The sequence below is a fragment of the Lathamus discolor genome, chromosome 5, assembly GCF_037157495.1.
Source record: "Lathamus discolor isolate bLatDis1 chromosome 5, bLatDis1.hap1, whole genome shotgun sequence".
NCBI lineage: Eukaryota > Metazoa > Chordata > Aves > Psittaciformes > Psittacidae > Lathamus > Lathamus discolor.
The window spans coordinates 43,061,751-43,077,548 of NC_088888.1; the positions used below are offsets into that span (position 1 = coordinate 43,061,751).

At 39.0% G+C, this 15,798-nt stretch overlaps 1 protein-coding gene across 3 annotated transcripts in view; it reads left to right on the forward strand.

Annotated features, from left to right (window-relative positions):
- Window positions 1–15,798, forward strand: part of PLEKHG1 (pleckstrin homology and RhoGEF domain containing G1) — a 141,429-nt gene that overhangs the window by 37,820 nt on the left and 87,811 nt on the right. For all 3 annotated transcript variants that reach the window (XM_065680555.1, XM_065680553.1, XM_065680554.1), the window contains exon 2: window positions 2,350–2,424. In XM_065680555.1, the coding sequence (XP_065536627.1) occupies window positions 2,376–2,424 (49 nt within the window). In that variant the 5' untranslated portion in view covers window positions 2,350–2,375. The remainder of the gene's footprint in view (window positions 1–2,349; window positions 2,425–15,798) is intronic.

A 15,798-nucleotide genomic window follows, 5' to 3' on the forward strand; every position in this document is an offset into this window, starting at 1 on the left:
CTGGAATTTTTAGCAGCTCAGGATTCTTAAGGCAAACCAATCGACTAGAAGGAACAAAAAATTTCTTGAACTAGGACCTCCCAGTATGCCTGTTTGGGTGGCCCTGGCTGATTATGGCCTGTGAAAATGCATGGTCATACATCTGAATGTTTTTGGTTACTGTTAAAGAGTTTTGCTTAATTGAGAAATGTAAACAGTATGGCTGTGTTTATTCATAAATTATGAATGCATATGTATTTCAAGTTGGCTTACTGGGATGTTCTGTGAAAAAGCGGTCAGAGGAGTAAGCAATAGGTAGCAGCATAGAGTGATGAATTCAGAAATATGAAGGGACTATGGGAATAGCTCTGCCTAAGATGCAGAGACAAAGCTGTATCAATAACTGTATTGCGAAAGTATTCGGAAGGGTCTAACAGGACTGTTTTTATGAGGTATTGTAAATTGCACCTGATACAGAACCTTATACCTATTTCAAGGTTGATCTCGAAATTTTTAGTAGTAGTATCCCAAATTTTGCACTAAGATTGTTTTGCTGGATGGAGATTATTTGTACAGCAAGAATTACTTTTTACCAGCAAATTAATAGCTACATGATGCTTCTCTGCTGGATTTTACTGAGTCCTGATTGGCCATACGGCAGAGAGAGGGAGATTTACTTTCCCAGTGTGATGAATAATATTTGTTGGAGATTTCCTTCTTAGATTAGAACTAGGAACTTTATAAATAAATTAATAAAGGAATGCTAAACTTTGAATTCTGGTTTTTAAGTACTTCAAAACTTGGTACATCAAAGAAATGAAGAGCTCTATATTTCCTTTCTTTAGATCTTCCTTCCTTCCACTAGCTTTGTTATAACTCTCAGAGGAAAAAAGCAAACCAAATCTTACAAGAATTAAGTTTATCAGGGTTACATGAAAAGAAATTTTCATTAGTTGGTGATACGACTAGGAGTGATAATAGGCCTTTTTATTGAAAAATGTGGTGGGTTTTTTTTAGTTGTTTAGTATATTCTGCAATTTTTGGCAACAGTGTGGAACTGGTTTGCATTTATGGGAGATACAGGGAGAAGCATGCTCTTTAGATTTTAAAATCTATGTGCTTCCATGTTTTTTAAAGAAGTCAATGAAGATACTAGTCAGTGACAATAACTGGATCTCAGTTTTCAGGTATAATTCTTAGAATTGACAGTGCTACAGGAAAATATTGAAGGCTCTGTATGGGTGTTGTCATTTTTACACCTGGTTGAACTGCTCTGGTACTATTAATGCAATTTAGAAAAATCTAGGGAACAGCAACACATTTCACAGACTGTTTCATTACTGAAAACCGTTACACAGCATGGAGTTTCTAGGTAGTGTTCTGAAGATGTGCTGTTCTAAGCACAGAGGCTTTTTAATGCAGAGCTGCTTAAATTGGTAAATCTGCAAAGCCATTAGTGGAACAGTAGTTTTTAAGTTGCTTTGGGTTATCCAAACGAATTCTTGAAACAGCTTGCTTCTATAGCTGTAGAAATTCTGAATCTGTTCAATAAATATCCTGGTTTGTGTGCAGCAATGGAATGATCGAATTTACCGTTCCATTATTAAAAATGCCAAGGTCATTTAACATGCATTTGAATCCTGCTAAGTTTTGTGCTGGGGATGATAGGTCATGCTCCATAGAGAGGGCTGAGTATGGGCACTCTGTTAATGGTGTTGCAGTTAATCCCTCTGTTCAAGAAGGACAGGGAATTGCTTGAAGGAGTCCAGCGCAGAGCCACAAAGATGATTAAGGGAGTGGAACATCTCCCTTATGAGGAGAGGCTGAGGAAGCTGGGTCTCTTTAGCTTGGAGAAGAGGAGACTGAGGGGTGACCTCATCAATGTTTACAAATATGTAAAGGGTAGGTGTCAGGATGATGGAGCTAGGCTTTTTTCAGTGATAGCCAGTGATAGGACAAGGGGCAATGGGTGTAAACTGGAGCATAGGAAGTTCCACGTTAACATCAGGAAGAACTTCTTTACTGTAAGAGTGACAGAGCACTGGAACAGGTTGCCCAGGGGGGTTGTGGAGTCTCCTACACTGGAGATATTCAAGGCCCGCCTGGACAAGTTCCTGTGTGATGTACTGTAGGTTACCCTGCTCTTGCAGGGGGGTTGGACTAGATGATCTTTTGAGGTCCCTTCCAACCCTTGGGATTCTGTGATTCTGTGATTCTAGGGAGTTTTGATTGTTTGTGTATCTTACATACAAACACGGAAATGATGAAGACAGAAAATCCATACTTGTGGGGATCACGGAACAGGGGAATGGTCCTACTGAAATGTACTGGTTTTGATGGAGAACATTTTCTTTGCTTTGGGTCCATTAGGTTTTCCTAAACCTGTGTCTGCAGAGATGCCGGATAAAACACCAGGGGGTACAGAACCCAACCCCAGGAGTGAAGGTTAGTAGTTTATTTTTTTTTTTTTATTTTTTTTTTTTTACTAATTATTGAAGGAAAGGAGCATTGTGATTTTGTGAAGGATTTTTCAAGTCTGAATTATGTGCGTGTTTTCATCTAAATATCAGGGACTTATTTTTGTGTAACCTTTCCCTCCTTCCCTAGTCCATCATTCGTGATATTACTAAAGTATATAATGAGGGAGAAGAACCAGTGAGCTGCTAGGATTTCAGCTTTACAGAAGACGTTTGTCCTCTTTCGATAAAGAGATCTTGTTGACTGAGGGCAGTTTTTCATAAGGGATAAGTAAATCTCATAGAACCAAAGTGGACATTTAAGATGCGGGATGATTGACACAAGGAAGGAATTGAATATGCATGATTTCCACTAAAATCTGTGGAATTATAAAATACTCAGTCTTTATGAAAATCAGACCATTTTCTTGTTCTCAAGGTCCATTAACTTTAAATTAGTACATCTGAAAGTTTGGTACTTGTTTTCAAGGAAAATGTCTAAAAACTATTGTTATTCTGCTATTTTCAATCCTTCCTCAGAATCACTGCTGCATGTTTCATTAAAATATTTTATACAAATTTGATTTGCTGTTTCATGTGACGGGTGTGAGGTGTTTCTGACAGTTTTGTGGCAAAACTTGCAGAAGTTCTCGTATATGCTTTTTTTCCTAGACCATTGCCATCCTCACACAAGGGCTGTATTCATTCAAATGTCTTAGTTTGAAAGAAGCTTGCAGCTCAGGCTGGTTTATACTGCTTTCTCTCTAAACCTAAAGATACGCATCTCAAAATATAGTTTTAAGTATTTTTGTTGCATTTGAACCTAAATTTTTATATTTGAAAGGCATCAGGGAATATGCTGCAATAATAATTTGAAAAAGTGCATCAATAACAGCAGAGAAACATTTCTTTCCATGCAAAGGGTATTAAGTCATGCTTAACTGCAAAAGGCCTTACTATTAATTTCTTTTTTAAATTTCCTATGAAGCCTAATGCACTATGAAGAGACTCGCCACAAGAGGAGAAGCAGTTACAGCTAGTTGTTCAAAGACTGAGCCCTCTTTAATTCACATGTTGTGTGCCCCTTTTATATATAAATTCTTATGCAGAAAGCACTGTGATAAAGCTGTTAGAACCAAAGCCTGCATTTGTACTGTGAGTTAAGATGTGGAGCAAATTGTCCTGTTCATTTTGGTTGCTTCTCTGAAAGTAAGCCTGCCCTTGGTATTTATAAAGTCTAAATGTGTTATAATGGTACTGATTATAAATTGAATTTCTTTTCTGGGTGTGCAACAGTGGCAGATACTGCCACATCTCAGCTCTCCACCCTCTGAGAAGGAGCTCTGGTAAATTAGGCAAAACACAAGGATAATGTAAAACTTTCAGGTCAAATCTGGAGAAAACTCTGTCTGTGAAAGACAATTTTTTTTTCTCTTACTGCATTTTAATTTACCACATAAGCAACTTCCAGTAAGCAATTTGTAAGGTTTTTTCTAGCTTTACGTCAGGAGTTAGAGAGGGTAAGACTTGAGGGTATATGAGGGTAGAGAATAGAGCTGCCGATGGGCTGGGAGCAGGGTCTCAGGTAAGGAAGGGGAGAAAATATAAAGAATCCTGCAGAGCATCTAGTGATGGAGTCACTGACTGCGTCATGTGGCCATTGAAGAAAGATTGATTCTCCTCATCATGTTGGCAATCAGAGATTGATGTCCGTGAAGAGGGATGGGTGAGGACTGAGAGCAAGTGTGTGCATCTGTTAGACACCAGAAAGACCATAGTCTTTGAGGTTAGGACATCCCAAGTTAGTTTCCAATCAGTTTCATGTTAGCTCCATCCCCAAATTAGAAGGCTGAAACTGGACACAGGAGTGCTTGTGTCAATGTACAGGAGAAGGGAGGCTGGGAGCTCTTTGTTGTATTTAATTTTTGGAAGACTTATGAAGCCTTCAGTGTCTGTTTCTGCAAATGTGGTTTCATTTCACCAGAACTGCCAACAGGTAAAAAACATTCCAAAAACATTTTTTCAGTTAAGCAGAGGTCTAGAAGCTGCCCTGAGTATCTTTTTCAGTACCTTCAAAGATTTTGTGCTTTTCAGTTCCTTCTGATGTCTGTCTAATCAATCAGATGCATAATGTAATGTCCTGCTCATTGTCAAGGAAAGCGAAGACTGGAAAGATTTCACACACCAAATTAGGCTGTAGTGTTTAGGGACACCACAATTAAAAATCTTCTCTGTGTATGTTTTGCTGTACTAATTCCCTCAAAACAGAAGAGATTCCTGTGACTTGAAATTTTCCATATACACAAGACACGTGATTGTCTGAGTCATAAAGAAACTGCTCATATAAGGTTGCATAACTGTTTATGTATTCTCTCACACATACAATATACACATATATAGAAATGTGTGTATGTAGACATATATATAGCCTTAAACCATGAGTTCCTAAGGGAACTGTTCCATGGGTGGCATGGTGAGTGTTAATCTCCTGGGATGTGCAATTTCAGGCTTCCCAAGGTAGTGGGGCAAGGATGTGGCTGGGCCTTCTCTGGCATGCTGAGCTATTTGGAAATAGTTCAACTTCTCCACATCATTTCTGTTACTGACTTTCCCTCTCTCCCTAACCTTATACCTCAGGTTTTTAACTCAGGTATGAGGAAAATAGATAAACCACTCGGCTGTGGAAATGAGCTTTGTAGCTTTTGAGGTGCAACAAGCAATTTCAGTGAAACTTGTAGTAGCGCATTGGTTTTCTTGATGCTCTGTTTTGTAAACTGCTAGCATAAGAAAAAAAAAGCTGAATAATCTGCTACCAACTTGAAACACTTGTTTCTAGATTGTGGTAATGCATCTTTAGGTACTTAGATGGTTCACTAGTGATGATGGTAAAGTAAGAAACACATGCAATAAAATGAAACTAATTAAAATTATAAGCTAATGCTGAGTCTTCATTTTCAAATTACAGTTATCATTATTCTGTTGTGATAAGAATTTATGAAGGTCTTCAAGCAGTTGGTATAAAAGTGCTTTAACAGATGAAATGTTTAATAAAGCAAAACTTGGTTTAATCTGGATGCTTTGTTTTTAATCACTCTTCTGGAATGAATTCTTAGATGTTAAAAAAAAAAAAGGTGAAATAATGAATAAAAATGAATCTTCACTTAGAGACCTGTTTTTAAATCCTGATGAAGATGTTCTGCTGAAGACAAAACGTGATACTAGTGTGTTCTGATCATACTAAATCGTTAGTGCAGGAAGTTAGAACTTCGAGGGGTTTTGTTGTTTTATTTTTGTAAGTACTCTTACTTTCAAAGAATGTTATGATAACTGTTACTAAAAAGAATTGTCAGGCATATGCCAGGGGCTGCTCTAGCACTGACTTCTAAGATAAACTTAAATAGTCTTTGATCACATGCATCTCTATTTACTTAGTGTTTACACAGTTTACTAGAATGTAGAAACATTTCCCTGGTATGACTGAGTCAGAATTAAAAAGTGAGTGTTTCATTTCTCATGCTTAAAATATCATTGCTACTTGCATGCACAAATGTTTATGTGAACTTTCTTCATTATTTCCAGACATCTTATTGCTGCTTGGTTGCTTTTTTTTTCCAAAGAAATATTCTTGATATCATTTGTTAGTTGTTGTTTTTTGTTTGGTTGGGTTTTTTTTAAAAGAAAAATGTGTATTGGTTACAAATGTCTAACAATTAACCTTTCATAGTTATAAGGGTCAAGTTGGATTGAGCAAAGTGTTAGCTAGGTAACTGATTACCTGGAAGCTTTTCAAAAGTCAGTGTTGCTTTAACCTGGCAGTTGAACCCCTCCCTGCCCCTCACCCACTGACCCACTGCTCCATATACTTGAGTTCAGCCATGAAGCACACAGAAGCAGACAATTGAGAAATGGGTTTCCTGTAATTAAGTTACTGTAACTTAGTCCTTGACTCAAGGGTCTCCAGGGAGCGGGCAGAGTGTTTGCTTTTCTGCCACCTCTTCTGTCCAACTTTTCAGAGTCAACAGTTACATTTATAAATGTCGTTTCTTGCTTTGTGCTGTAGGAGGAAACCCCAGATTTAGTTGTGCAAAGATGGAAGTGTGTGTGCATCACATGTGAAAAATATTTTTCAAGAAGCTTGTGTAGCTATGAAGGAGGGGTAGACACTAAAACAAACAAAAAAACCCAACACAGCCCCTACCACTATCCACTTATAACTGTTTCTTAACTGTTTTCCTAAGGCAAAGCTATTATATTCTGTTTACAATGGATACATTTGGAACAATGTGCTATGTCAATACCAGGAAGTGGATTGAGTGTATTTCTGTTTTAGCTTGCAAAGGAATTAACATTTGTTCTGCTTATGCTTGCTGAAAGGTCACTCTTAAACTTCTAGTATAGTAAATAAAATCCACTGGAAATTGGTCTGACAGGGGTACCCCACCTACTGCATAAATTCCTCCTTTCACTTGCAAAGAGGATGCTGTGGTTCACAGCAACTGCTTGCGATGGTATCTGGAGCTAGGCAGTTGTTCATTTGCAAAAACTTAGGTAAGTAATTGTAAAATTTTCATTACGAATTAACTTTTTTTAATGCTTAAGAAAATTTTGATAATACCGAATGGTTTTCATAAAAAGCAAGTGCTTCCTCCTGCTGAGAGCTGATTAATTTTTTGTTGTGATCCCTTTGACCAGCTGTTCATAATACAGCTGGGCTTGCTTCCAAAGAAACCAGATGATGTCTACCTTAGAACGCATTTGGAAGGCTGCCACTCAGTTTTTGGGGTATCAATCAAATAGTTTTATGCAGAATGCTTAGAAAAGCTATATGGGTGTGGGAACCTTTATTAGGTCTCTCCAGTCAGCTTGGCTGGTTGTTTTCCTGTGCCTTAAAAGTAGCAATTTTTTAAGAGAAAGATGTGAGGAAACTAAACTCTCCCAAACTCCTTCCTTTCCCCCTTCCCCTCCATCTTCTTTCCTTAAGCACGAGCCATGACTTCCCACAGCTGGATCCATCCTTACTGGCTTTGTGGTTCACACTTGCATGATGAAAGAAACAAATGCTACACCTGGGCTTTATAAATAGCCACTGTCAAATCCCAGTGGGCAACATCTTATGTCATTGTGAAATATCCTATAGTAACAGCAGTGTATTTCCTTGCATTGTGTACCTGATGGCACAAGTGGGAGTCTACCAGCTGTTACTGTTGTTGTTTGTGATAACTCATTTAGTTTTTTAACTCCTATGACTTATGTCTGTGTGCTATTTCTGCTGTAATATGCAACACTGCATAAGAAAAACAAGCAAAAAGAAGCCATGTAAATCTATAGACTGCCCAATCAGATTTCTAACTCCAAATTTTGCTAAGACTGATTTTTTTTCATGGCAGGGCTACCAGGGTATGGTCATTGTGGTTAGTAAATTGCTGCCATCTGCAACAGTACTTGGGGCTTTCAGTGGGCGTTCAACAATGTACCATCTTGTGCTATCTTTATGGAGAAAGTTGTTGTTACACTGTATTATTACTACACCTCTTTTAAAGAAATGCAAAAACAGATGGAATATGAAACATCTTTTCTAAAGCTTTTCCAGATCTTAAGTGCACATGAAGTCACAGATAACTATGGTAGTAGTGCACTCATAGGCTTAATGGTACATCACTGGGCTGAAATGGGTACAAAAACATTTTTGTGCTGGAGGATGGTGATTGTATATTTCATCTACTTGCTCCTGTTCTTTGGAACTAGTTTATTTTAGCTTGCTCCACTCACTGTTTCCTGCAGCTTCCTGCAGCCTAACTGAAGACAAGAGATGTCTGGAATAAGCATTGTATACCAACTGTACTATTTTGTGGACAAGAACTTGTGGCTGTCAGGTAACATTGGATGGGTGAGAGTCATAGAATCATAGAATAGTTAGGGTTGGAAAGGACCTTAAGGTCATCCAGTTCCAAAATGGGCAGCGACATCTCACACTGAACCATCTCACCCAAGGCTCTGTCCACCCTGGCCACTGCCAGGGAGGGGGCATTCACAACTTCCTTGGGCAACCCATTCCAGTGCCTCACCACCCTTACAGGAAAGAACTTCTTTCTTATATCCAATCTAAACTTCTCCTGGTTAAGTTTTAACCCATTACCCCTTGTCCTATCACTACAGTCCCTAGTGAAGAGTCCCTCCCCAGCATCCTTATAGGCCCCCTTCAGATACTGGAAGGTTGCTATGAGGTCTCCACGCAGCCTTCTCTTCTCCAGACTGACCAGCCCCAACTTTCTCAGCCCGTCTTCATACAGGAGGTGCTCCAGTCCCCTGATCATCCTTGTGGCCCTCCTCTGGACTTGTTCCAGCAGTTCCATGTCCTTTTTATGTTGAGGACACCAGAACTGCACACAATACTCCAGGTGAGGTCTCACGAGAGCAGAGTAGAGGGGCAGGATCACCTCCTTCGACCTGCTGGTCATGCTCCTTTTGATGCAGCCCAGGATACGGTTGGCCCTCTGGGCTGCGAGCACACACTGAAGCCTGCTCATGTTCATTTTCTCATTGACCAACACTCCAAGTCCTTCTCTGCAGGGCCGCTCTGAATCTCTTCTCTGCCCAACATGTAGCTGTGCCTGGGATTGCTCCGACCCAGGTGTAGGACCTTGCACTTGTCACGGATAAACTTCATCAGGTTGGCATCAGCCCACCTCACAAGCATGTCAAGGTCCCTCTGGATGGCATCCCTTCCCTCCAGCATATCAACTGAACCACACAGCTTGGTGTCATCAACAAACTTGCTGAGGGTGCACTCAGTCCCACTGTCCATGTCACCGACAAAGATGTTGATTCTGTGATTCTAGATTCTATGATCTACAGTCAATATAAAAGGTCTTGTCTATTTATGCAGAAGCTGATAGACACTGTGGATTTCCCTGGCAAAGGATATTGTGAACGTAAAAGGTTCACATGAGTTGAAGGGGAGACCAGAGAAATCTGTGGAAGGCAGCTCCAAACGCATGAGCCACTGCAAACCAAGGAAACCTCTTAAGCTGAAAATGTTTGGAAGCTAGAATGCTGGGGGAAAATACAGTACATGATTGCTATGTCCCCTCTGTCACCATTAGTGAAATCTTCCTGTGCTAGGTTATTTTTTCTTTCTTACTATTCGTAACCTCATTTTTTAGCAGCTTTTGATCACCCCCAAAGTCATATCTTGAAGGAGGATGAAATGTCTGCATAAAGACGATACCAAATTTTCAAACCTAGTGTTTATAGAAGAAGATGGTGAAGCCAAAGCAGATTTGAAATCTGAAATCTGATAGGAAACTGGAGAAAAGCAAAGTAGAAGGGTTATGAAATTGGATATTCTGTTTCTGAATCTTCACTAACTTGTTGCCTTCTCTGTGAAAACTGAGAGGTTGGCCCATCTTTGTTTGAAACACTGGTTGTAGACTGTTGTCATAACGCATAATGACTCTTGTCATAACTCTCTTGAGAAATCTGAGCTAGCTTCAGTCAACCGGTATTAGCAACAGCCAAAGAAACCATTGTGCCGTGCAAATACAGTGGAGCAGTTATTTGCACAGCATTTGCTTTGCTGCAACCAGACTGTTCTCAGCTCCTGTGTTCTGCAGTGCAGCTCATATTCTCTGGTAGTGTTATGATGCAATAAATCACAACATTGAATCTATTTGCATTTTTTCTAACAGTATTTTGGTGAACTGCGTTAGTCCCCAGGCTGTGATGGTTGGGTCCCACTGTCTGTGTTGCCAATAGGCTGTTAATTGGATGTGCTTTAAACTTCCTCAGCTCAGTAGAGTGAAGAGGAAGAGGTGGTAGTAGTTCCCTTGATCTAGGGCAGTGAAAGGTAGACTGTTCTGGACATTCTGAAATATTCGAGTACTGTAGAGCGTGCTTCTCATCAGAAGTGAAGATGCAGCTGCTGTAAAGTAATGGTGGTTCAGCCACCGATTACAAAGGCTGGACTATTAACAGGTAGAATAACTTGTTCTTCAAATACCAAGCACTTTCCCTGATGTCCTGGCTGGCTGGTATCCCGCCAGAGATCAGTGTTCCAGTCATCTGCAGGTCATAGAAAGCTTATGTAGCCTGAACTGCTTAATCTTGAGGTTTGGAAAGCTATGGGTTAGTTTTGGTTTGTTTTTTAATTTTATATTGATGATCACATTTCTAAAGAATAATTTTTGCTCTTCTGTCTCAATGGTAATTAATTCTTAGCTGTCAAGCAATTAAGAAGTGTAGCACTTGAGTTTTATGCACTTTTTTGCTTTGGTATAAATAAATTATACACAATACAAAATTATGTGTATAATGATTTGTAAATAGTGTGCGCATATGAAATAACCAATTATGAATAGTACAGACTGGGGAGACTAAATGTGTCTTGCATGAAGCAATCAAATGTGATGTGCTCTTATGAGAATCAGCCAGTTTCTTTAAAGCACTTCTGAATGCTGAGGGTCTAATTTATTTCTAAACTGATGTTCAAAGTTGAGAGAAATCGAACCAATTCAAACATTCCTGTTGCTTGTTGAAGCAAAGAAACAAGTGTTGCACAAATTATCTGTGTATTCTAGTGTAAATATTCCTCTCAGTTGAATGCTATTAAGAACTGGTTGAAAATGCCCTCTCTTAACTTTGAGCTTTTTAAGGAAATTGATTACATTTAAGCTTCAAACTTTAATTTGACATTAGCCTGACTTAAAGCTGAGCTTACTTATCTGGAGTAAAGTATTCACCAGTAGAATTTTTAACTATGCAATTCTCAACTTTATCACATTCTCATATAAGAAATAACCCACAGAGCTTGAAAGTAAAACAGTGATGCCATTAATGAGTTTCCAGTGTCTGTATTACTGATTGGAACAAAAATTTTACTGGTCTGTTTGCTGTGCTTGAAACTGTCAGTGGAGGCAGAGGGCAGCTTCAATGGAGCCTAAATGATGCATGGTGAAGCAAGACAGGGAGCACCCAGTACTCCCCCCACCTCCCCAGCTCCTGCCCCAGCATTCTTCTAATGATGGCTTATTCTTAGTGCTCCATGTTGGGATTGGAGAAGAGAATGTTTCCCTTCATGGTGGATGTCCATCAGGACTAATAACCAGCAGCTAATTCATTACTTTGAGCTTAGCCATGTATATAAAACACTTTGAAATGATTGATTGAGTGCTCCTTCATAAATAGCATTTTTTATTTTTGTATTGTGCTTAGTTAGCATCTGTCTCGCTTAGCATCTCGGAAATGTGCTGCTGATCCTAAAGAAACTGTTGCAGGTTTAAATTCTCTTTTCCTGTTTACAAATAATTTGAGCACTATAATAATACTTGGAGAAGACTCCGGCCTTAGGATATATTCTGGTATCTCTAATACTGCAATCTTAGGTGTATGTGATCTGGAGTGAAAACATAGAAGTACTATTCCGGGATTACAAATGTTAGCAGTATAGTTTACTTCTGTTCTTTCTAGGTTGGGAATGATAGCCATTGCTTCTCTTGAGTTTTTGTTTCTATCTTTTTTTAATGGGAAGATTTTTGTCACCAAACAGAACTACTATGTGTCCAAGTACTGTTCTGCAGTACTTGGAACCTCCTAAAAAGATGCACTTATCATGAAAATTGTCATGTTAGAAATCTTGATTTAAAGTAGTTTCCTGTTTCCTTTGCCAGTTTCTTCAAGGGTTTGGGGGGTGGATTTTTTGTCTGTTTTTTTTTACTATCATATTCCAGAGGTTTTACTGTTCCTTATATTGTTGTGTAGAAACACCAACAATGGTAAGAACTGTAGACTGCTGCCAACACACAGGGTTAATATATAGAAAATGAGCAATAGTAACAGTTAATCATTTTGTCAGGGTTAATATTGGATTTTATTTACACTACCAGGCTGCAAAATACATTTCAGTTTTTAGTTTCTTAAATGTAGATCAGCTTTCATCCCAAAACCTGTGTTTTCACCCACTTTTGAAATTTTTTCCATATTTTATATCGCTACTTTGTTCAAGTGACGTGCCAGAAATCTGTTTTCAGATTCATTGATTTTCCCCTCTTCCCAAGCCATATTTCTTCCAAAACAACTTAAAGGACAGAGAAATATAAGAGGCAAAAATTGATTATTTACTAACAGTTAAAGTGAGCTACAACTCTTAAGATAAATTAGATTGTCAAGGTTACATTCTTTCATCTTGGGCTGGCCACAGCCTTAAAACCAAGAGATCCCAGGTGGCAAAACTAAAGATGCAACTACTTTTTGCCCTCTGATTTGCCAGGGCAGCACAGGTACCTCCCAGTTATTTACCACTTGACTCTGAAGAACTTAGCTAGCAAATACAGTTTTATACACATATAGATATATATAGTTAGCAAAACCAACCCTATTGTATTGTCACTTAAGAGTTGTAGTGCTTGTATGATGTTCCTTTTTCTCTCTCTCTTTTAGTGACTTCGATTATATGTCTAGCAGTGATTTCAGACTATGCCACTGACATAAGAAGTGGGCTGAAAGGCCTTGATATATCCTAAATTTAGAGAGATTAATACAGAGGAAAGCTTAGTTGTTAAGTTTTGCTTTTCTAATTGGCTCCCCATAGTTTAATTTAGCTTTAAAAAAGGGGGAATTGCTGCTTGCTAATAAACCAGAAGGGGAGCTAGCTTTGATGTTTTATGAGCAATAAAATATTAATAGAAACTTTCTACGTGTTTTAGCGCAATATGTGGAACGACTGAAGTCAGCTTCTTGAAGAGTCAGCAAAGCTGAGGAGAGCAGGAGGTGAAGGGGTGGTGGGGGGGAGAAGATGGGAGGCTGCATCTATTGCACCCTGTCCAGGTCCATTAGCAATGCAGGCAGGAAAGCCTCACAGAGGTTGGATTTAGCATACAGTAGGCTTTTATTCTTTAAATTAAAGCCAAATTATGTTCTGGTAACCACTTTAGTCAGAACATGCAGTAAAACTGATTGTGCAGTTTAAGACATTAAAAGTTACCAAATCCTTTGAATTTAGTAGCTGGTAATTGTGGGTTTTGTGGAACACGGCTTAATATAAATTCCATTACACACATCTTGACAGTGGTCCCCACAACACATATTTTATAGAATAATTGAAAGTGGACACAACTTCCAGGTGCACTCTACGATTTCTTCATATATGCACACAATGTAGCCTTTGCTTCAGATGATGGAAGGATGAAGAAATTAAGGTGGTAAGAGTTTGAATATAACCTCTCTCCTAGGAAGTCTGGACTTTCCTGTTTCAGAAAAGCCAGGCAATCCAAGTTATTTGGATTCTGTTATGTCTAGTTTCTGTCAAGATATTTAAGAATCACATGCTTCCTCCCAGCATCTATGTTTGTGAAGAAGGATGGTTATCAGTTTATATATTTGTACTTTTCACTGTATAAAAAATTCATGATGATGGTTAAATCTTATCTCATGAGAGGGTGTATCTTTCACAGTGGAAAACAATATTTGAAGAATCAAGTTATGCATGAGGCTCATTGTTATGGAATTTTGCCTGTTGTCTGGCCAGGAGATGGTTCTGTCTGGTTATGTCCAAAGCAAGCCAGTGTTTCTAAAGATGGGATATCCTGTCTTGAATGTTTTCTTTAATTGAATATACAGTTCGTAGGCAACAGAAAATCCTTTAGAAAGCTATGACTCTGCTGTGACTCTCCCAGAAACAAAATGGCTGCATTTCAAAGTTTGTCCACAGTTAGGATCCCTAACCGGTGAGACAGTGTTAGATCCCAAGCCTAGGACTTCTGTAGTCATTTCAAATGAAAGACAGAGTGTGCCTTCTTTGGGCTGTAAGAATAGATATGTATAAATAGATTTTTAGTGGTTTTGTTTTGTTGGTTTTTTTTTTCCTCTTCTGTCTTACATGCTTTGTATTTTTTCTTTTCCCCAGTAAAGTAGTAGTAAAATCAATTATTTTTATATAGAGACTGTCTGATGTTTCTGGAAATCATAGGCTCCCCACTTTCTCCAGTGTGGCAGTATTAAATAGAGGCACTGGCACTCGAGGATGAAACTGAAGGTGAACCAAAGTTGCCCTACTTAACCTGACCACATGAACATTTTGTGACCTGCTAAAACAGGCAAACTACTTAAAGACTTGTTCCACTGACAACTGCTAGCTAGAAAATCCTTCCACCTGACAGTAAGATTCTTCTTGAGTGTGAAGTCTGCCATGAACTTCTCTCCATTCTCTCCTCAGAATTACTTATAAAGAATGTCCTAATTTCCTTATGAAACCACATTTGAAGTTAAAGGTAACTGTTTAGTTCTGCTGTTTGCCATCCCCTCTCATAAGAAAAAAAATCACACCCATATCTTTTTGTGTGCCTGGAACCCACTTCTCCAGACTGCGGTGTTAACAGAATGCTGTGCTCTAGGCCTGGAAGGAGGTGGGCTTTTGGAAGTTATGGAGTAATTGGTGGGTGCAAGCAGATATGTGGTTGAGTTGTGTTGCAGGACTGAGGTTTTAGGTTGCATCTTGAAATGATAATTTTGGGATATGCAATATAATTATTTGGCTGGTCGCATATTTCTTGCTAATGTTGGGCTTTTAATACAGTGGTCAGAAATATTTTAAGTGTTTCATAAAAGAACAGCTGAAGGAGTATGATGCCTGATTTCATATGGCTAAGTCATCTAATGACATTGAGCTTGAGTTCTGTTACAGTTCTGCAACTCTGCAAGAATTACTCTAACTGCAAGACTTAGCTATGGCTAGAATAGCTGGGACTGATGGCTTTTGAAGAGGTCTTGTGTTTATGCCTAACATTTTCTAACAATGGAGTTTGTCTGTTGGTAAGAGTTGGCAATTTGAAAGTGCGCTGAGAGTATTGATTTTTCTGGCCTATACCCCAAACTGAAAGGGTTCATGATGATATGACAAGCTTCATTTGGTTTGGAAAAGCAGCAGTGGGAACTCACAGTGCATCCTTCAGGGTGGCGTATGCTTTTGGGGAAAATTGCTGCATGCACTGCTTCCAGAAACTTGTATGTTGAGTCTAGCTTTCTCACTGAGAACAATTGTTTCTAAATACAGCTGTGCCTCTGCAATCTTTTACTGTGACTTCAACTTTGGTAATATATATGGATGCTGTGCATTTATCACAGACCACAACTTGCTCATCACTTCAGGCCTGGCTGGAATCTACGTTATTAATACAGCTCCGGTCCATTTTGTGGCACATCTTTCAGGCAGATGGAGAAATATGGATATGATTCAGACAGTGAGTTTGGAGTGATTTTGTGCTCTAAATCAAACTGTCCCAGCACGTTGCTATGCCTTGTGCTATGCTGAGCTCTCCTGGCCAGCAAAAGGAATGGTACAAGCCTATCAGAAGCAGTTTCAGCCCCAGCT